This window comes from Mixophyes fleayi, chromosome 2 (assembly GCF_038048845.1).
Source record: "Mixophyes fleayi isolate aMixFle1 chromosome 2, aMixFle1.hap1, whole genome shotgun sequence".
NCBI lineage: Eukaryota > Metazoa > Chordata > Amphibia > Anura > Limnodynastidae > Mixophyes > Mixophyes fleayi.
The window spans coordinates 189886020-189910350 of NC_134403.1; the positions used below are offsets into that span (position 1 = coordinate 189886020).

At 38.9% G+C, this 24331-nt stretch overlaps 1 protein-coding gene across 1 annotated transcript in view; it reads right to left on the reverse strand.

Annotated features, from left to right (window-relative positions):
• The window catches only part of ULK2 (unc-51 like autophagy activating kinase 2), a 92830-nt gene that overhangs the window by 63059 nt on the left and 5440 nt on the right, over positions 1 to 24331 (reverse strand). The window contains exon 3 of the mRNA XM_075195160.1: positions 16312 to 16353. Coding sequence (XP_075051261.1) covers positions 16312 to 16353 — 42 coding nt within the window. The remainder of the gene's footprint in view (positions 1 to 16311; positions 16354 to 24331) is intronic.

The window sequence follows — 24331 nt, forward strand, 5'->3', positions numbered from 1 at the left end:
CAAGAGATGGGTGGAGAACATTTATATTTCAGCAGGACAGTGAGCTAAGGCGTATAGTATAAATCACAGTAGAGTAGCCTAAAACAAAAACAAACAATACAAATAAATTGGATATGGAATGATCAGAAAAGTGCTATTCGGTTTCCATCCAGCCTGACGGAGCTCAGACAACGTTCCGGAAAAGAATGGGTACAGACTGCAGTGTCCAGATACTAGTAGAGACGTAACCAAATCTATTCACAGCTGTACTCAAAACTAAATGTCCTTCTACAAAGTGTGGGGCGGAGTACTTATGTAATTTAATATGTAAAGTAATTATTGTTTACATTTATTTGTAATTAGTAAAAATCTTTAGCAGTTTTAGGGTAATATTTTGCTTATATTACTTATTTGTGTTAATCCATAAAAGCCAAAAGTGGATGAATACTTTTTATAGCCAATGCAATATTTCAGCATGTATACACAGAAGACTAAATATGCACAAATAAGACTTTATAAAGTGCAAATGATACACATTTTCTCATTGGTTGCCTTCAGACTCTTTAGTACATGGTAAAAGTACTATTACCACTAAAACCTTTTCAAAGATTCACCGATATTGTATCTGAAAGAACACAGAGTAATGGAACAGTGATTTGACAACAAAGTCAGATTATGTAATCACATGCGTGAGCAAGTTCCAGTGTATTATCTCAGGCACATTTTTTGCATTTCTTGTATTCCTAGAAAGGACTTTTCTAGGAAAGAAAAAAAAAAATCAACCAAGCAGGACAAATCTGGCTTCTGAGTTCAGGCGCTCCCAAGCTAGGCGTATTACATGTTACAGACTTAAGAGTTTTGTTTTGTTCCCTCCACAGAGCTGTGTGCCCATGACCCAGTTACTCCATATCACGTGACTAAGTTCTCTGCAACACAGTGAACACTGCAGCCCTAGTGAATTTACAGTGAGAGTATGGATTACTAAACCCACTTTGTATTGTCACAAGCTAATTAACTGCAGAAGCACTTTAGTGATTACTCATTATGGACATTTCTAAGGCCGGATAAGACTAACACATATGGAGTTTCTACAATATTTTACAAATTTATTGTAAATAGAAGATTATCAAGCATATCAGTAAGTAATCAGTGTATATGCATGAAAGAGCAGGAACACAAGTAGTAAGACAAATATGAATGTTAGCTAACAGGGCGATGAGAAACACAATGTAAGGGTGGGCAATTTCATTCATTGTCATCTCTATCATGCATCACTGCCTTAGAGAAGAAGCCCATAACCGAGAAGTCACCATCATCTTATAAAGGAAGAATATGTAGAAGTGACAAGGGATGAGGTTTTATAACATTTTACTGGTATATTATAAACTCTGGTCCTCATGTACCAGACAGTTTATGCTTTAAGGATTTCTTTAATAATGCTCAGATGAAATACCATTATTTTTTTTGACTGGGTCAGCAATTACTCCACCCGCTACCACAAATTGAGGGATCATCTCAAAAGGGGTGAAGGGGCCGTTTGAGGACCACGTTGAGACACCCTGGTGTATTTGGAAAGGGTAGATGACTAGAACACAGCGGAAACAGCCTACAAGTATACATCAATTGGCTCCAATTAATTTATTGTAGGATAATCTGTTGGATCTTTCATTTATAATACTATACAGAATAAAGGCAGAATGGAAACAGGTTTCATTAGAGCAGTAGTTTGAATTCTTTTTAAGTATATTATTATGATCACAAGAGCCACATATACTCCAGCATTCTCCTTGAATTACATTCAGCATCCATGTGTGCTCATATCCGGGACATTAGAAGCCCCATCTGGGGTGCATTTTAGGTACTAATGTTTCTTCCATGTAACCTAAAAACACTTGAACAGCTATCAGGCCATTAAAATGGTTAGTAGGAATCCCATAGGTGGAAAAGAGAAATTCACAAAAAATAAATAAATAAATAAAAGGGTAGAACCTGGAAATAACCATAATAACTGATCCAAATGTAATATTCTCATCATTTATTCAGATAGCACCACCATATTACACAGCGCTGTACACCAGAGGAAACCCTTGCAAACACAGGGATAACATACAGTCCCCACACAGATAGGGTCTTGGTCGGAATTAAACATATGATCCCAACACTGTGAAGCAGCAATGCTAACCACTGCGCCACCATGTAGAACTGGTGTATGATATGTGGACAGCACAAGAGAGGTTTTGACAAACGGGCTGAATAACAGAAAAGTCTTCAGAGATTTTTAACTTAAAAGTGCAATAAACAAACGAACGTAGATGCTCTGCATAAATCTAAATGTCACCAAGTTCACAATATTCTTAGATAAAGGAGCTATTTATGAGTATGATGTGCAGTTGAAAGTCTCAAGTCTTTCAGCATCAACTTCAGAGGCTAGATTTCCTAGAAAATGCCTGCATTCTGGGGCAGCATGTTGGCTTAGTGCTTCTGCCTCATAGCACTGAGGTCATGAGTTCGATTTCCTCTCACACGCCAAAAACATACTAGGTTGATTAGTTGCTATTAAATTGGTGTGGGTGTGGGTGTGTGTGTTTTAGGTAATTTAGACTGTAAGCTCCAATGGGGCAGGGACTGATGTAAGCGAGTTTTCTGTACAGCGCCATGGAATTAGTGGTGCTATATATAAATAGCTGCTGCTGCTGATACTGAAACCATAAGGCAATGACAAAGAAGTATTTCTGCTCAGCATCAAAATCTGGCATGTTCTAACAAGTCAATTTTGTAGGACTAAAAGTGTGTGCATGTTTCTAAACTGCATATAAAGCATGTTCACTGTAATGAGACTGAAGTTGCCTGGGCCATGACGTTTCCCAAACACTGAAAGAAAGGTGCATGAAATTCGTAGCAGAGCTCATTCTTAGAAAGTGTCCAGCTCCAATATAGCATATCCCTGAAATGTTACGTATGGTTATATAATGCCATAAATAAATAGGTGTAACTAGTCGTGCATCGAGACGCTTAGTCTATAGTTTCAGTCTAAGGGGCATATTCAATTAGCTTTTGGATTCGCGGTAACGCGCGTTACCGCGAGAAGTGCGCGTTCGTTCTTGCGGGTATTACGGTACCGCATTAACGCGGATTTTCGTACGCAACCCTATGGGCTGCGAACGAAAATCCACGTTTTGCGGTACCGTGTATTACGTTTCGCGGCCGTTCCGGCGCGTTACCGCGGATCCAAAAGCTAATTGAATATGCCCCTAAAACTGCACATGCTTCAGGGATTGGCAGAAAGCTCACCCCAATAGCTCGTCAGGAACTGCTTAATTTAGAAGCAAGGCAGAACACCACAGTCATCTTGTGGATTACCATTTTCCATGCTATAATGCAAAAATGTCCTATTGTAAAGAAAAAAACAGTTCCTTTATGTTGTAATATTAGATCCAGTCCTATATTTGCTTTGTTGTATGCCTGTATATACACATGTGGTGTGCATATTCCTAAATCCGTATGGGAATGAACCTATACACACGCACACACTTTGACAAGTGGGAGTCTGAGAACACACTTTGAATCCTCTGTTAAAAAAGGAGATCAAAGAGCTAGATCTCCCTAGGTAATCTTTCTTGCTCCATTCATTTAATTAGCATCTCTCATGCCACCCAGGGTTTATAAACATAACTTTCAGCTAATTATGATAATACAGCTACCTATAGTTTTGTAGCATGGGAAAAATTATAAGCAACCAACACTGCAGAAGAAAGAGCAACATAAGGTAATAATTGCAATTACACAATCTACTGGTATTTGCTTCTACAGTAAAAAACAAAACATGAAAAAGAGACCCCCCTTCCCCCCATACACAGTACTGTACTTGCAGTTCCTCCTCCTCTATACCCTGTGCCTGCCAGAGCTTCAGTTATTATTTTAACCATCCCCCACAGGACAGAATAGGAGAAGACACATCAACAAGGGGAGGCGAACACTACCATGTCTTTCCAAAACAAGACAATCAGTGCTATTGTAGAGTACAAAGGGTGGGCTTCCAAAGGCTGCCTTCATAGGTGGGTACACTCAGTAGATGCAAAGCAAAAGCACTTTCCTTCCAAAATTGGCATCTATAGATGCAAACACATTAAACCTAAAGAATTTGGTAAGTGTGTGAACTGAAGACCAGGTACCAGCCCAACACAGCTGCTAAGCATAGGCGGGGGGCATAAATAGATCCCTATACTTTCTAAATAAAACACCATGCCATGGTTTGTTAGATTACATTTATAGTTTTCAATGTGTTATATTTTAATCTCTAGTTTTAAAACAGCAATTCCATAAAGAAAAATAAACATTTCTTTAAATAGTTCATTTTAAGCATGCATTTTCCTTAGCAGTCCTCCTACAGATCATTATTTCCTTTTCAAAATCTCTCCATCGCATAGTATGGCTAGCAGTCACACACATACAAACACAATCTCACAGCTCTCAGCATGTCATGTGAAGACAGATGTAGAGGATTTTACAGCACACTGAGTAGACAGAACTCAAAAGGGGCAGTCTAAAGCCTCTGCTCATTATCATGTCTCATGTGACTGTGGTTGCCATGGAAGTCACAAGACAACAAGCAGACTTAATTAATTTATAGCTTGAAGAAACAAACTTCATTTTTTGCTTCATGGGATTTCCGCATCAAATAAGACCATAGAAAATCAGCTGTTATTCCAACTACTATGCAACATAAGATTTTCCAAAGAAATGTAAAATAGAACAATTTTAAAAGCGCGAGAGCCATATTTAATTGCAATTCATAGCAGAGGATCAAGGAGTAAGGGCTAGTACTGCAGGAAGCCCTAAATATATGATTTTATATGCCCGGGTTATGGCCGTTTTGCTCAAATAAGGCAAGAATCTCCCACCTGATGCCCCCTCTCCCCTCCCAAAATAAATAAAACGGGGAATAATGCCATACATCATGTACTCATTTTATGCACAAAAAACTGCAGTCAGGGTTCGTGTCTACACAATAGACTTTCTTTTTCAGCACGGTTCACCGCTTACGTGCTTACTCGCAGCAGGCTCTTCTTCGAGTGGAATTGCTGACTTAGCTGGGGATCATGCTATTGTTTGGCTTCAAACTACTTAATCAGATAACATTTGCTGCACATTAAAAAGGGAGTCCTGGCAAAAAGCATGTCTAATAATTTTTTGTAGATTTCACCAGTGAACAGTAAGTTTTTAGAAAACAAATTAAACTACCATTGCCGACATTAAAGAGAACTAAATCCACATAATGTGCTACACGTTACAGTATAAATAAATGTACCATAGTGATGTCAAACTGGTAAGAAAATATGTGATATGCAAATTAACAGCATTTGTTCCAAATCTGGAAAGTTTGCAGAAGAGGATATCTGGGGAACTTGTGGTACACCAAACTTAACTGATCACTTTTACATAATTTTTTTTATTACTAGAGGAGCTTGTATTTCTGCTCAGCATCAAAATCTGGCATGTTCTAACAAGTCAATTTTGTAGGACTAAAAGGGTGTGCGTGTTTCTAAACTGCACATAAAGCATGTTCACTAATGAGACTGAAGTTGCCTGGGCCATGACATTTCCCAAACACTGAAAGAAAGGTGCATGAAGTTTGCACATCTTTGGAATAGAGGAAACGATGCACACAACTTTGTGGTGATACAGACAGGACGCGATGTTCTGATTTCATGCAAATACATGGTTTCCGAAAGTCTCGTGCACTGTGCTGCTTGCTAAGGCTTGTTTACAAGAAAATAGCTGTGGTGACACATGAAGACATGTAAGCTATACAGGAACAAACCCAAACCTGGCAAAAACAAAGTCTGTGTGCCTTTGTTTAGCAGTTCCACCTGACATCAATGGTGACATTTGGAACCTCTTACGAGACATGACCCCAGATTAAATTTACTCACAGTCAAAAATGACAGATCCATCGTGCAGATGGGGCAGCATCTCTTCTATGATTACATACCAGAAGAGCGACCCCTTTGGAGAAGATGGAAGATTTGTCATTAAATCAACTACTGCATGAAGTAGACGTGGTGAAGTTGGTTGTTGGCTAGGACGATGAAACCGGTAAGACACCTTTGCTGGCAATGAAGGTGGGACATGGCTTGCAAAAGATATCATGATATGTACAGCTCTCCATCAGAGTAATGATGAGGGTTGTACTGCTGTGGTTGAAAATGCATGCAACTTCAGGAAGATCTATGAGGTCAGATGGAATGAGTAGATCTCATCCGTTGCCTTGAAAACTCTTAAGGAGTCGAAGTGCAATCTCCCCCAGCGCTTACCTTTCAATGAAGATGTGAAAAAGATGAACTTGTACGTCAATGAGAAACAGCGAGTGCACCAAAGCAATTTTTTAACAACTGGGCATTGCTTGCAATGGTAACCCTAACACAGTTGATCTTATTCAACAAAAGAAGGGAAGGGAAAGTTCCCAAGATGTTGTTGACTACCCTCTCTTCAAGAGATACTTTGGGTCTCCACGAAGATGTTGCTCCAGCGCTTTCAGAGCTTGAGAAGCTCTGTCGTCACTTCACACAGATTGAAATCTGGGGGAAACTAGTCCTGCCGACACCAGAAATGTAAAGCGTAATGGAACTTCTTGCAGAAGTGTGACGAATGTGGAATTGCTGCTAAAAAGGTTGCCAGACCAGCTGCATTGTCACATTTCAGAGGCTCCCACTGCATACGCCCATTTGCCCAAGAGTGTGGACCTTAAAATATACAGTGTCTTCCACAAAGCTTCGAAAGCACGTTGCCACTCTTTCACAGGTTCTCAACCTAAACGTCACAGAATTGGATCAGTTGGCAGACTTCCTTGAGCACAACATTAGGGTGCATCAGCAGATTTACCACCTTTCAGAAAGTACGCTCCAACTCGCAAACATCAGCAAACTTTTAATAACTTTTAATAAGCGGGGAAGACTGGCTGAATACAAAGACATGAATTTGCAAGAGATGGATTGATCCAGACAGTAAGTAGGATTTTGATTTTTACCTCGGTCATATACATCTGTTCCTTTTTAGAACCTATCAAGAGAAAAATGGTGAAAAGAATCACCCGAAGAGATTGTTAATTGAGGCACTCCAGTCCCTTGAAAAATATTTAAAAACAAATTTTATTGAAAATTTATTAAAAATAGATATGCCAGATAACATCACAGTCGGCGAATATTAAAATAAAGAAGTGATGAAAAATATAGATAAGTGATAGAAATAATTAAAAATACCCTTCCGGGAAGCCGGTGGTCACAAAATTGTGACACCTATAATTTACTTGGAATAATACCCATAATTATGGACATTGTATCAATGAGATTCAAAATAACACGGTTTATTGGGATTCAATTATATTCCCTATATTCATCGATACATAGTGTGTCACATACAGCCAGCAAGTGTGTCCACTCTGAATTAAGTAACTGTAGTGTAAGAATGCACTTGTAGGGTTTATAATTATCAAAACCACTCAGGTATAATAGTCTGACATAGACATACAAAGGAACTTAAATAAATGTATATATAGTTCCAAAAACTCAGGATTGGTACTCTAACCTAGTATCCTCTCATACAATGTGTGAAAGAGAGGGGTTAACTAGGTCATAGCCGCAGAGGATTTCCTTCTAACACATATCTGCTATATTGGGAATTGAGTCAGTTCTGCCTATGATCATACTGATGGTAAAGATCTGACTAGCGATATGAAGGAACCTCAAATCTCCTCTTGTTTGTCAGACAATATTGCCCTGGTGTTAGAGCCCTAAACAAAGCGCACTACTAGGTTCAAAATTATAACATAAGATAGAGTGTGACACGATCGCGGCTAACTCCGCTGACCGGCTTCACACTTCCGGGTGTGTGACGTCACGCGTCACACGTGACCCGACGTACGTTTCGCCGTAATCGGCTTAGTCATGGGAAATTACCCATCTGAGATAGAGCTATCCCTTTATACTGTAGGCGTCCAATGGTATTAGATGGTTGTTGATTGATGGCTTTTCAAGCCAATTGTGTGTTAGATCACAGGGATCCCATTATACTGAGGACATGTACATCCGTTTCTTCAAAGAAAAATAGTAGCTAACTTAGGGATAAAGCGATCATTGATAGGATTATGTACAAATACATTAGAAAACCACTTTATTGACTGATTATATGGATAGAAAGATTATGAGGTATGGATAAGGATAAAATGTGAGTGCCATGTGGAGGGAAAATACTTATTAAAATTATACTAAAGTGAGATATAAAAAATAATAATTAATAATAAAGGGACTGGGATTATAATGACAAATAAAGTGCAAAATAAATTGACATAAATATGAAAACAAAACCCTAAGACTCTGAAAAGAGAGATAAAAGAGATAAATATGTGCAAGATGAAACCCCAGAATATAAGGTAAGTAATTCAAATCAGTGATTAAATTCTAGTGTATTAATTCTCTATTTTGATATCCATTCTTCATTTATTGTTTCTTGTTTATTCACTTTTCTTTAATTCATTAACCATTTTATTATTTATAATTTTGTATTTACTATTCATTATCTTTTGATTGATTTTCATGTGTATTGGTTGTTTATTATACGTTTTATTCTTCGAATTATTATTTATATGAATGTTTTTTCATTATTATTTCATTTTAGCCTTTTTATTTTTTAGTTGTTTATTTATGTATTTGATTATATATCATTTTATTGTTTGTTTATTTTCATTTTTTGTTATTTTCAATTTTTATTTTGTTTTTTATTTTATTATTTTTTATTTATTTTTTGTCCTTTATTGGATGTTTATTATTTATTTTTATTTTTATATTACTTGTGCATATATTCTTATAATATTATGTGTATATTCTTATATATATTACGAATATTGTTAAAGTGAAATATAAATTATAATACATGTGATATATGTTAGTATTATTATGTTAACTCTTTCAAAATAAATAAACTAAATTTTATTAAAAATTGTGAAGTGAGTACTTAATACTTTATTATTTGTTTTTATTTACTTTATATTTTTTATTAATTTTTTATTATTATTTTTATATTTTTTAATATAGTTTTAATCTTTTATTTTTTAATATGTAGTTACTTATTGTGACTAAATAGTTATACATATGCACCCAATATTAAATAATACACCTAAGAACATGTTATAGGGTTAGCTAGATAAATCCAAACGTGGACATGATTCTTATAAGGGTATAAATAAAATAAAATGATGAAAATGACAATAATAAATCCACAAAAACAGTTAAGATAAAATGAGGATATACATAATCCCATTCGCCCATCCTTTCTAATGTATAGTGAAGAAAAATATCCCCAGTATATTGTGATCATGCAACAGTATAGATACATATATGTATATCCCTATTGCACATCTATGGACTCGTGTTTGTACAAAAATATAGAGAATAATTCTCATTCCTTTAAAGGAAAATGTTCTTTTCTCTTTGAGATTTTTAGAACCTGTCAAAACTACAGAGTGACGAGTCAGGATAATCAATCCTCTAAAATAGTTTTCACAATTGGGCATGCATTTGGCCAACACTTCCCGGTCAGAAGTGAGACTGTGTATGGTTCCGGAAACATGGAAATGATGGCCAGACTAGGCTTTCAAAGTCTGTGTAGCACACGGTTTTGTTATGCAGAGCATGTTGAATTCTCTGTTTTTCACAGATTTATAATGGACAAGTCTGCTTCCTTTTAGGTCATAAAGTAGTATGGAAAAAAACCTGGGACTGAGATGAGATCCAAACTATGGAGAAGAATATGATTAAGTTTATTCAGATGCGCAGCGTGCCCAAAAAGCATGACTGTATCACATGTATCATGGCTGAACCATCAGCACAGAGATCAAAACCAGCTGTGAAATCCTACATAAAAAAGACCATATAACAGCCGTAAAGAAAAATAAGACTAAGTTGAAACAATATGCAGTGGTTGAACCATGACTAGAACCTGTTTGACTAGCCATGGCTAGGTGTTGGTGTATGCGGATGTATGGCCAGAGTACATGAAACCTTCCACACCACGCAGTCTGTGTCAAATCTTTGATCAACATCAAGTGGCAACTATGGTGACAAACTGTTCCTAAACATACCTATATGATTGTTCTGTTGACAGGGCATTAGGAAAGGTGTGTCCCTATGTGGCATGTTCCAGATATGGCTGCAAGATGCAATAAAAACAAGTGTGTGTGTTTGTGGAACGGGGGGGAGGGGGTAAGAGAATCACATCCTTATCTATTTTACTCTGTTATACTATCCACAACCTTATTTTAATCCAACTATGTTGAAGTAGCTGCAAGAACAAAAATATGCATGTGTTTACCACTTAGAAGGGAGTCTTTTCTTCTCCATGCAGAATAATAGTTTTCCTCATCTTAGAGCAGTTTAACAGGTGAAAGTGTGAGATTAAATTCAAAAATATGCTGAAGGCCGAGAACAGAGCCCTGCCTTCTACTCTTTTCACTCTATACCTCCTCCCTCGGTGCTCTCATCTCCTCCTTCGGTCTTCAGTATCACCTTTATGCCGAGGACATCCACTCTACACCTCCTCGCCCCATCTCTCTCCCACCCTCCTCTCTCGTGTATCCAACTGCCTCTCTGCCATCGCCTCCTGGATGTCCTCCTGCTTTCTCAAAATTAACATCTCTAAAACTGAACTCATTGTCTTTCCTCCCCCCAGGCTCCCCTCCCACCATGACCTCTCTATCACTGTCAACAGCACCACCATCTCTTCTGTCACCCAACTTCGCTGCCTGGGCATTACCTTAGACTCCTCTCTCTCTTTTGCACCCCACATTCAATCCCTCGCCCAAGCCTGTCGCTTAGAGCTTCGCAATGTTGCCCGCATCCAGCCCTTCCTCTCTCAGGATGCCACCAAAATCATCATCCACGCACTCATTATCTCCCGCCTCGATTATTGCAACCTCCTCTTTTCCGACCTCCCCCTCTCCCACCTTGCCCCCTCCGCTCTATTCTCAATGCGGCTGCAAGACTCATCTTCCTCTCTCGCCGCTCCTCCTCTGCATCCCCCCCTCTGCCTTGCCCTACACTGGCTCCCCATCCCCTACAGAATCCTTTTCAAACTCCTGACCACCACGTTCAAGGCTCTTTCCAAATCCACTCCCCCCTATATCTCTAACCTCCTCTCCATCCACACTCCTGCCTGCTCCCTGCGATCGGCCAATGACCGTCGCCTCTCCTCCACCCTGGTCACCTCTTCCCACTCCAGAATCCAGAACTTCTCCCGTGCGCCCCCCTTCACTGGAACAAACTCCCTCGCTCCATCCGTCTCTCTCCCAATCTTAGCTCCTTCCAACGAGCACTTAAAACTCACCTCTTCCTTAAAGCCTACCATCCTTCCACCTAACCCATTATCCCCTCTCTCCTCCCAGTCCCTTCTCCCTCCCATATGCGTCAACTGACTCCCTTTGTGCCCGAGTCTTGTTCACCCTCCCTTAGGATGTAAGCTCACTTGAGCAGGGCCCTCTTCCCTCCTGTATCCATGCCTGTTCTTCTGCTCCGTACTTACTGCATTAGCCTGCCTGGAGCCTCTGAAGTTTGGTACTTATTGTTTATTGTTCAGTAATGTCTTACCCCGTATAGTCTACTGTTTGTACAGTGTACGGCGCTGCGGAACCCTTGTGGCGCCAAACAAATAAAGGATAATAATAATAATGAAGTGCCTAAAACGTGTACGGTGACATGTGAAGGAACCATTACTGGCTCTTTGCGCTGCAGATAGCAGTTTCTTAATAGGAGGCGTGCCTCACTATAAAGCAAGCTTCCTAATTTCCCATATACAACTAAAATGCCTCCTTGCCCTGTTCCACCCACTAGAGTGTGACAGTAAGTAATGGGCAAGCGATACAGACTGGGCTTGAAGTGTGTACAGAGTATGTTGCACCTAATTGGACAAGAGATTCTGACACTAGCAATGTCCCCACCATAGAGAGGAAGGTGCCCCGTTTAATATTGTCCAATGAAACGCTGTTATCCAAACTGGCTCTATGTACATTAGTCATGCACAAACATTGATGTCTTATACTGGAGTTTTACTTTTTTGCTATAGTTTCTCCTATTCTCACATATATCTAGTACATGACCAGGTTTTCCCAGGACAGGTTTTTCAGCTCAAATACTTCGTTTATTGTTCTAGACTTCAGACTCCTAGTGTATTTGGATTATTAGGAGCAGGGACAGACAGCAATTACTGTTTAAGAAAACAAGCTCGGGCAGGTAACACAGGAATATCAAGCTGTTCAAATTCATAATGATGGGAGCACTACACTTATCCTGTTTTATGCAGGCACCAGATACAGAGAAGTCTCACTGCACAATTACATGGTATATGAAATTCAGCAGAATACTAGATCGAACAATCTCACTTCATTTCTGCACAAACAAACATTAAGATATGTTTGGACATTGTCAACAATGCTGGTTTTTCACAAAGCTAAAAATGAAAAACTGCTTATTTATGTACTCTTTTTAGGTCATCATATTTTGTTGTGATATTATCAAGACCATGATCACGTTAGGATACTAAATACTTGATGCTGTCCACAATAAATTCACTCAGGACACAATTAGACATGCACCTGGTGTTTTCATTTACAACGTTCAGAAATGTTCAAAAACATCTATATATTCTGCAGCTGGACCGAAATCAAAATCATAGGTTGTTTTTTTTTCCACAGCAAAATTTAGATTGCAGCTAGATAAGACTTGTTGCTCAAAGCATAAGGGCAAAGTTAGGGTTTGGTTTTTTTTTGGTTTTTAATACATTTTCTTTACAAAATAACATTAACAATACAAATCTTCCTGCATTCTGGAATAAGCAGCAATTTAAGTATACACAAACAATATATCAAAACTGAATAAGTGATATACAACAAACAAAAATACAACAAATCTATATACATTAAAACATCAACAGCGCAAAGATACCATGTATACACCGGTGCTGAATTTCCAAGAAAGCACCATACAAGGTGATATGGGAAATAGATTTTGGCAAGACCTTGGACCTGGAGGAGTTGTCTGACATTTGGGAGGAGATTGAGAAGTCTTCCATTAACGGGCGTATTAAAGAGAATGCTTATAAACTACTCTTATCTGCTGGAGAAACTGCGGCAACTCGAGATCTTTCTTGGGTATCTGGAGGAGCTGTGCCAAAATCCAGTAATTCTGGAACAATGTGATATACTGGTCCTCCAACACAAACAACTTACCAATCCCCCATGATCCTAAATATATATTGCTCCCTTGCAAATTCCAGATTTCCCCAAGTACACTCACAAGCTGCTTAGGCACATCATAAGTGCATCACGTGTCAGTTGGCAACCTCAAGAAAAAATTCTTAGTCTTCCCCGATTATGATGGTATCCAATTGTGTCTGGCACATGTATCTGCTGGAGCATATTACAAACACGCTGAGAAAGTCTTGTGTATCCTTACACAAAGTCTGGGCTCCTTGGACCAATCTCCATAATTAGCCTTTGCTTAATTTGTATCCTAGCCTTATGCCCCGGTCCCTAAAACCCACTGACTAGACACCCTCTTTTGTACTGTCTCCTGCATGGCAATGCTCCCTGTCCCCACCTCACCCCCCCACCATCCTCCCTTAAATGAAAAATCAGCATCATTAGCTGACGCCTTAGTTTACACCATCTGGTTTTCGTTTTAATTATCCAAGTTGGTCGTGCCACAACACTCTTATCAAGTTATTCATTTTGTAAAGGTGCTAATTATGTTACTGTATTGCTATAGTGTGATTATTTCAATTGGAGAACACCAAGCCCAAAAACACAGTTACAAATATGTCTGTCTTGAACAAGGCAACTTCCTGTTTTGACACATGCACAGATTGTTGTACTTGTAAATGTACACATATAGGTAACAATGTGTATGTTGCCTTAAAGTTTATTGCAGCAAAATCTCTTTGCTAGTTAGGGAATTTGACGTGTGTAGAGTTCTAGCACCGTGTGAAGCTGAATGCTTATTAAGTTTATTTGGATTATGTACAGACTCTTTCCCACACTTTATTTATTTATTTTTTAATTAAAAATCTGTTTTATGTTGCCACATCCTGGAGCATGTAAAAATAAACACATCTTGCTTTTTCTAAACTATAGTCACTCTAAAATAAAACAAAAACAGAAAACACACACACACACACACACACACACACTACAATTTTTTCCCCCTCATGAGTTTTTTTTTTTTTTTTTTTTTTAATCCCACTCAGGTTAATGAGGAGTTGTTTAGGAGCACACCTGTACTGTCAAAATGCTTCAAGTACAGCCGAATAAGTAAACATAACACCCATCTGTACATATTTGCAAGGAATTTATGGATAGTAAAACCTTAAGACAGTTTATAGATAGTAACTATATATAGTTTGTTTCCATTCTCCAAAGCATTGATTTACAGCAACACTTGTTTACCAAATATAAATATTTGGATAGATTGGAGTTTTCTAAAAAGCACAGTAGTTGGTCTCTCAAAGGACAGGTTAACATATTTCTAACCTTGGCACTGGACCGAAAATAGGACACTGATCCTAGGAGAAGTCTCATGACAGACATGCACCAGTCTGGCAGCGCTCCAGCTGAATGCAGCACGAGTCCTAACCCTCACTAAATACTGGAAAATAGCTTAGTAACTTACAAGAGTACATATACCATTTCAGTCACATGAAATACTCTCAAGGTCATCTTGAAGCCACAAAAGCCATTTTAACAGGGAGGGGGGGGGGGGTAACTAGCTCACCAAGTCTGAATATTTCAATTGCAAGTTTGCATTTGTGAGCCAGGACAAACTAAATTTGAGCAGAAGCGTCCTTCCTCAATTACTTCTTTACAGCGCTGTAAAACAACTAGAATAGCACAGATAGATACAGGGATTATAAAATGCTGGACTACATACACCAGTTAAGCCTTAAGTAATTTGATCAAGGTGAATATGTACTCTTGGATTGTGTATAAATAATATATATATATATACACACATATATATATATATATATATATATATATATATATATATATATATATATATATATATATATACATACATACATACATACATACATACATATACTCACACATACACACTTTACCCGCACGGCTACTACTACCATCCACCAGCGTTAATGCACATTGTGTTGCAGTCTTCTATCAGTTTCTTCAATCTCTGATGCCTCTGAATCAATTCTGGGGCAGAGTCCAATTTTGAAGACTGTGTAATTATACAAGCCCTGCTGTAAGGGATGAACAACCTTTGACATGAGATGCAACATTTTAACACAGCTGTTATTGGACTAACCTATTGAATAGACACTTATAAATCTAATGCAAGTGGCAGATCAAGAGACAGGCTTAGATTTGCACCATTAAAGAAATTTCGCCCACCTGGGGCAGGTCAGACCAAGTAGTGAGAGAGCCAGCTAATTATCTGGGGCTACTGCAGTATCACAGCAATTACTCATGATCATTTCAGCTAATACATTTGGCAGTTTTCAGAGTAAGGATCCCGGCTAAAGAGAATTCTCCCTCGAGGACTTTTTCATTTATAGTTTCAGCATTTCAGAACTGCAATGCTGTCATTACGTAAAGAAGAACACCACTCAGGGGAATATTTTTACACCCTCCCCCCTATTAAACTAGCTAAAGAGCGGAAATACAATGTCCATGAATCCAGCCGTTCGGAATATACTCAGCAGCATGAGCGCCATCCAATCAGCTGCTAGTCGCACAATAATATAAAGAGTTTTCATTTAACACTGCTGCTAGCAGGAGAATGAACCAAAGTGAAGTACCAACTAAACGTCGGGAATCCTGGGCATCAAAACACATACATTACAGCAATGGGGGGAGGGGGGGGGGGTTGCAGTTTTTTAAAAATAAATAAATATGCAGAGGTGCAATTAGGAACAACCAAAAAAATTTAACTAGATTAGGCATTCCCAAAAGGACAAGCTAGTAATAGGGACCTGCTCCCATGCTTACAATCTATAGATTATGTATTTCAGTAATTGCAATCTTTAAAAATAGCAAAATATGTTGACGGTTTGCAAGATTTATAATTAGAAGTTACACCAATACCCCTAAAATATGCTGAGGGGTAAACAATAAATGTCCTCAGAATATAGCATGACAGATTATGGCGACACTTCTAACAATGCCAAGCAGCTGTCCTTTTAACATTTTAATGTTAGCGGTTTTATTCGATTGGTCCCCAAATATATTGCCAGCATAATATGTTAGCAGGTCAGATTAGTCCACCTTACCTGGACATCATAAAGGGCCACAATGTTTTCATGCTGCAACTCCTATTGGAGGGAGAAAAAAAAGTTTTAGTTTTCAGATTATTTTACTATTAAACACTCTATATGGTTGAACTTGGCATGTGCACCATTACAAATTGTGTTCAATCCAGCTAAGACATACAAGCAGAGGGGAAAACAGTTGCAACAAGCTATCTAGATAGAGCAGGGGTCAGCTAACTTTTTTTACCTTTTACTCCCAAATATATTTAGATACGCTGAAGTTACCCCCTTGATTTGAAAGGAAGGCAATCATATATTATTAATTATTGGAATTCAAAATTTTATTGAAACTATTCAAAATTTCTATGAAAGCTTCAAACTTCAAAACTTCAGGTTTTGGAGAAATGATTTTGCTTTATTTTTGATACGAGAGCATCAATATTGGGGCATTTTGATGTCAGAGCAATTTGGATACAGTCTCCAGCGTCCATTCGGTTTCTTTGCTTTGTTTTTATTTTCGTTAGAGTGGAAAATCCTTGTACGCAAAGGTAGATAGTTGCAAAAGGCAGCATCTTTTTGACTGCATCCTCATGTGCAATTTTGAATGCCATTGCAGCTGTTGACATCCAAATATATGACAGATCTGCTTTGTTTTCAAATGCAATACGTGCTTCATTATTGCATCGAAGCTCAAGAAGTGCCTCTGCCAACCCTTGAGGCTCTTCCGGTACAACAGCAATTTCACATTTAAAGGGGTCTACAATCCAACTGACAGCATGTGAATCGGCAGCATTACCCCCAGGAATTTCATTTGTACCCCATTTGGGGTAATTTACCCCTGTTCTCTGACCACTGAGATAGAGGCTTTAAAGAAGCCTTAAGATGGCCAAAACCGGTGTATTTTTTTTTTCTTTATTTGTTTAAGGTTAATTTAAAAATGAGACGTAAATTATACATATTATTTACCCAAAAAGTAAACAAAACAAAAAATTTATAAAAGTACAAAAACATAAAGTGCAGAATCACAAAGTACAGACCGCTAGACTGTCAAGGTCAACATTAAAAAGAAAGTTTGACAGCACTGGTCCAAGTGAGAGAAATCTTGAATTATGACAAGAAAGGTTTTTGGGCTCTGATTTTTGAAAGGGTTTTGGCTATTGGGAGAATTGGTGAACACCAAATGGATGTAAAATATGTATTGTAACGGATAGTGCGGAGGTAAGCAATAGTCTTACATGCTTATCTATTCATTTAATGGTAATTAAATAAGAGAGCAGAACATCAGGACCAGATTAAAATGTAGTTTATTCCCAAAAAAGTAACTGACATACTAGGGCAACTTCACCATATGTAGATTACCACCCATACCACTACATACACGAGTTTCCACAGGGAAAAATCTAGTTTAAAAAGCCAAAACAAAATGCAGTCTAGATATTTAGAGTTCAAAGTTTTCGCAATGAACATTGCAAGTCATTCAGTAATCATTGTGCAGGTTCCAGTGTTGAGTGAAGCAAATATACCTAGGGGCAACAAGTAAATACTATTCATCCGTTTCATATCAGTGCTCTGAACAATTAAAAATGTCCATGAAACCCAGAAGTGTTTTATTGTCAGTCTCCCCAGTAAACAAACTAGAAAGAAGTTATTGAAGGCACACAAAACCGCTTGATCTGCACCAGTGGTATGTTTATGCTGCAGTCATATTAAATGACAGATTATTGATCTAAAAAGCAAACTGATTTCAAATAATGGGCAGAGCGGTAGGATCCTTTTACACACGGATAGCAGAGTGAGTGGATCACATGGGGAGCCTGATAGAGACGTCAGGAGAGTACTGCACACAGACAGTGGTCAAATGTACTGGATCCATCATTATCCTATAGTTCTAATGCACCAACATATTGCATAGCGCTGCACATTGACAGGATCATGACACAGAAGGTAAAGATGACCCTGCCCAATTGAGCTTACAATCTTAGAGGTGTGGGATAACAACTGATACGTAAGGAAGTGGATAAACACAAAGATGACAACTCATCTATCTCCCCTGTTCCCCAACTCCGCTGCCTAGGTGTCATCCTCGACTAATCTCTCTCCTTTGCCCCTCACATTCACTCGCTCGCCAAATCCTGCCGTTTCCAGCTTCGCAACATTGCCCGCATTCGGCCCTTCCTCTCCCAGGATGCCACCAAATCTCTCGTCCACTCTCTGATTATCTCCCGCTTGGACTACTGCAACCTTCTCCTTATCGGCCTCCCCCTCTCTCATCTCGCTCCCCTTAGATCTGCACTTAACGCCGCTGCTAGGCTTATTTTCCTCTCTCGCCGTTCCACCTCTGTATCCCCACTCTACCAAGCCCTTCACTGGCTCCCCTTCCCCTACAGAATCCTTTTCAAGCTCCTCACTCTGACTTACAAGACCCTTAGCCAACTCCACTGCTCCCTACATCTCTAACCTTATCTCTATTCACACTCCCTCCCGCTCACTGCGATCGTCCAACGATCGTCGCCTCTCTTCCCCTCTGATTACCTCCTCTCACGCACGTATCCAAGACTTCTCCCACGCCGCTCCCCTCCATTGGAACAAGCTCCCCCGCTCCATCAGAACTTCCCCTAATCTGTCCTCTTTTAAACGAACATTAAAAACCCACCTTTTCCTTAAAGCCTTCCAGTCTCATGCCTAAACTCCCACCGGTCGGCTACCTCTCTTTCTCATCCCTTCTTCCCTTCTCCCCCTTCCTCCCGTCTCTCCGTCTCATCCATGTGTCTGTCTGTCTTCCCCTCCCCTTAGATTGTTCGCTCCTTTGAGCAGGGCTCTCCTACCTTCTGTTTCCATCACTTTTAACTGCGCTCTCCAGCTACTCAGCTCACCTCCTCTCAGTCCCTCTGCCCTCTGTCTCCTCTCGCTTCTCTCCGCTCCCCTCAGTGACTCTCAACCTGTCATCCGTGCCCACCCTCTTGGGCCATAGTTACCTGCCTGTACTCACTTTTCCCCTCCCTCCTTCTCTTTCATGCTGTGCCTGAGCCCCCAGAGTTATAGTGCTTACTGTTACTTGTACTGTGCTGTTTCACCTTGTACTGTGCCATTGTTTGTCCTTGTACGGCGCTACGGATACTTTGTGGCGCCCTATAAATAAAAATTAATAATAATAAAAATAATAATAATAATAATAATAAACAACTGTAACCAGTGGTGGGGAAAGTGTGTCTACTGTAGTGATGAAGCATTACAAGACAGCAATATTAAAGCCACCACTGGCGACTGCACTTCGTTGGTGTGCTACAGTTGGAATGAGGAGACCAGTGAAGGTGAAAACATGAAAGATGAACCAGGCACTGTGAAAATGTCAAGACAGACAGGTGATGGCACCCCATGACTGTTCTTCACCTCTTCTCAACTGAACCTCTTTCCTCTTCTAGCTCTGGAAAGGCATTTGCTCACGTGCTGCATGGGCACTCCTGTAAATATCCGCCAGCTCGGAGTAGCTGTGTGCTTAGTATTTTCCTTTGGCATGAAGCTCGCTGCTGGTCAGAGAGCCAAGACATTTATTGCCCGTGTTTACAGAAGTTGTGGAGACAGCTGCTGTCACCAATGAGGCAACTGATATCACTATAGAAGGAATAGAGATGGCACAACAGCCCCTCACCCCCCAACCCCTCCATGCAAATCATTTTGGAACCACACAAGAACCTTCATAGGTACACATGCCATGTCCACCTGTGGTATCGCTGTGTGGGTAGCATTAGGGTTTGATTGTAATTGGACTAATAGACAGTCTTGAGTACAACCATTCATGCTGGAGCAGAGTTCCCCCTAATTTTTCTGCTCACTGTTCGTCTTTACAAGTTTTTAACCAATTGGTTTATCTTTAACAATAGATAAAATTATACATGCCAATATGTAACTTGAACCTTAGGGTTAATTAACCCTAATGTTCAAGTTACATATTGGTTAAAATGGCGTCTAGATTACCATCCATTGTTAATCCGTATGTTCTCATTGAGCTGTCAGTATGCCAAAATTCTTGATATCCCAATAGAAAAAGCAAGTTGGGATTCTGAAGACACATTATAACCACAGAATCTATGCTCAGCCCGGGGCATTTTGGAATAAATCACAAGGGACTCCCACATTCTGCCTAAGTGTTCATTGTTTTCTCCCTCCTGTAAATGGAGCAAGTGACGCGATGGCAATAATAACATAAGAGGCAGCATGAGAAACGCAATATCTGTTTTTAAATCATATTTGCAGTTAAAGGCACACCATCATCAATAGAGTATAGAATTTAAATTTATATTTAGGCGTAACGTATAGAAGTATATATTTGATAGCCACTTTGAATGCATATACAATTTTGCACAAACAGCTCAAATTTTGTCAGTTGTATTTTTGGCACTGCAGGAGGCTTCTGTTGTTCCAACTCTGCCTCCAAATAAATTTCCCTTTTAACTATGATACAAATCAGTACTTTGTATTTATCAGTAGTATTTAGTATCTTAATGGCCTACAGCCTACACAGACAGAGCCACATCAGCAAAGGGAGCAAAATTACAATGTTAAGGCCCAGGCGCTGTGCAAGTCTCAATCAAACACAGTAGACCTGCATATAGCAATAAAAACCCCCCCAAAAAAACATTTTTTTGATTTATTTTTTTATTATTTTTTTTAACCACTGATAGCAAGCAGCTCAGTGGCTAACATTTACAAAGTATTTTCCCTTGACTGATTCTAAGAAAGAATGTCCTTAAAATAAGTGATTTACTGATGCTGTATTACAGATCTGTATTCATCCTTGAAACCCTCAACATGGTGTGGCCATTGACAGATAGAATGATAAATGGGTAGACGTTTATCCATGTACTAAAGCAGATTCAACTACAGTAGCAAATCAAACTATTTTCAAAGAATTTGTAAGTAGATTTGGTGTGCAGCAGCTTTAGTTCAGATGGAGGAACATGTTTCACAGGACAATGACAAAGGTTAGTGAAACTTTACATATTCAACTACAACCAAAAATATTGCACGCACCTTTACACTCCAAATTTAGTAGAAAAACGCAAATGATACATGAAGTGGCCCAATGTTTAATACTATCCATATTGACCATGATGTACACACACTCCAGAACTGTGACGAACACAAATGATTAAACTGGGAGAACAATGGCATAGCACTCACCGGCCATATAAATGACTATCTAGTAAAAATATATTTTTTTTCCCCCATTTGTTATATTTAAGTAGCAAATCTTTTGCTTAATGCAAACAGAATTAAACCCAATCAGGATACAGCTCAGGGCCAGTAAAGAGACTAACACTTGGCACTTATTAACTCACATATGCTAGTTTAAACCTCAAACTCTGCACCATATCTTTTGAAGCTGGAAAGTGGTCACTCAAATTTCAGAATAATTCAAACCAGATCTTTAACATCAGCTAATTCAGCAAATGTTGTCCAAATTAGTCCTCCATCATAAGTGTAAGGCCAAAACGATTAACATGCTACCTAACTGAAAACCAATAAACAAAATGTAATAAAATTACATAAACTGCTTGGATGACGATGCATCTCCTAGTTAACATAACAAGGCCCAAGGTCATTTCTTCTATAAGTTACAGCTACAGCTTGATCACATCTAAACAAAAATGGTAAAATACATCTAATACGGGAAGAAGTGTAAAGCTACATCACTAATAACCAAATTAAAAGATACATTCAAAAAAAACAAAACAAAAAAACAAAACAGTGAAACAGTATTATGTGAACACATTCATTAATACGTTTTAACATTATTAGTTTAGGAAATATTGGTTTGACAGTTTAAAGCAGAAGTCAAAATAGTCAATAAGGAATATTGATAACTACTACACACAATTATTTTCAGCTGCAAAAACGGGGTTAACCAATTACTAAAAAGATTACCCTTCACAGTATTTATTGCATGGCATCTGTTTTATCAAAGGCAGAATAATCCTCTTTGTGGTATTAATTTGTATTTTAAGCACCCAGAGGTTTATCATTGCAATCTGGTAGCACAGACTACAATTCTGGCTCAAGGAGCCTGTTCAATTAAAAAAAAAATATATAAAATGATTCATTTTTAGCAATGACACAGAATGTAAATAGCCAAATTGTCCCCACCATTTATAGATTTACATTTACTCAAATGTAAAAATAATCTTGCTGATAATAGTTTCTGAAATACTTAGGTACAGAGACAAGTATGATCAGTCACATGATAACAGAAAATGGTTGGTGCTAATCTCAAATAAGCAGAGACACACAGCTGCAGTCACACAACCTTTGTCCCCAGATCAAATGTGGGCCTCTCATAGACAATTTCATTTTAGAACAGTCTGCTGAACTGTAAGCATACCTACTTATTCAGAACATGTGTATTTGTACAATGTGTCAGAAATTCAGATGGGGGAGGGGAATTAGGGCACTCAGACATGTCAGCAGGGCCTTATCAGCCAATAGGCTGACCAGGCTGCAGCCTGGGGCACTGGGTCTCGGGGGGCGCAGTGCCAGGCACATTAATATTTGTTCTATATTTTAATTCTTTTTTTTTGTAATTACCGATCGGCGCCTTTTTCCTTCAATCACGGGGCCGCCCCTTAGTCTGAAGGGGGGCGGTCCCGACTGTCAGCGGATCCAATTAGGAGGCAGGCAGGGAACAGTAAATCCGAGGATGTTAGCTATCCTGCCAGAGCAGGCGCGCCGTCACTGCTTAGTGTGGTCACATCTCACGTGACCACACTAAGCAGTGACGGCGTGTCTGCTCTGGCAGGATAGCTAACATCCTCGGATTTACTGTTCGCTGTCTGTCTCCAAGTTTGCAGAATCCAGCAAACTAGCAACAACGCTCCAAGAACAAGCAAGAAGAACATCAGGTTACGCTGCAAGATCGGGTAAGAGAGAACGGAGCAATTTGTCTATATTTCACTGCGGAATCTTACTGTAATGATATTTTAATATGTCTGCAGAATTAATTGTGTTTTATGTATTAAATTATATTTTACAATTTTGTGTGTGGTATATATATATATATATATATATATATACATACACACACACACACATATACACACACATATACATACACGCACAGTGGCCATACCGCCACTTCTACTGTCTTCATTGTAAAACTTTCCTGAATTTCCACTATGACCACTGTTTATAAATGGGTGGCGGGCGGGTGGGGTGGCAACCGGTGTATTAGCCTAGGGCGGCTGGAACCATTAATCAGGCCCTGCACGTCAGTGACAAAATAAAATGCAAGCGGGGTAGTTTGGGGGTAATTGGGGCTCTCAACTCTTCAACTATATTTTCATACCAGAGAGTCAGATATGTTGCACTCACAAACCAAGACTTTGCAAGGCCTGACAATGGGTCTCTAGAAAGGCCTTAATGTTATATATGTAAGTTTTCTTATTCCTATTCTCAATCATCCTTATATGACAAAATGGGAGACAGCTCTCTGAACATAAAATGCAACACAGAAATAAATATTTATATTTCATTTATAAAATGATATAATATGCTTGAAATAAATCAAAAGTATTTATTCAACTTCACTAGCCCAGTGTCCAGGGCCTGATTAGGGGTCCTACTCGCTTATCCTCAAGTGCTCACCCAAGGATGACTCATTGTCTTCAACCTTTACCATGGGAATACCTCAAGATTAAAACCCTACCACATTTTTCTTTCAGGTTTTATTTTTTACTTTGGTTAACTACCCTCTTATACTCCAAAACTAATTTCAATTTATACCTCCTCCTGGTCACAAATTTTGCACCCCCACCAAAAGCCTTGTGCCCTATTGGATAAGCAGGCACTGCCAATGTTGGTGTATTATCAAGACTGGTTCAATTTATTACTTTATTTTGTGTATCTCCTGGTCAGATTGTACTGGGAAAGTAAATACAACTGGTTGATAATTAACACTTCCACAGACGTGTTCATCTTAAAAATAGAAAACGAAAAAAAAAAACAAAAAAAAAACATGTTGAATGTTACCATGGCCTCCATTAACCAA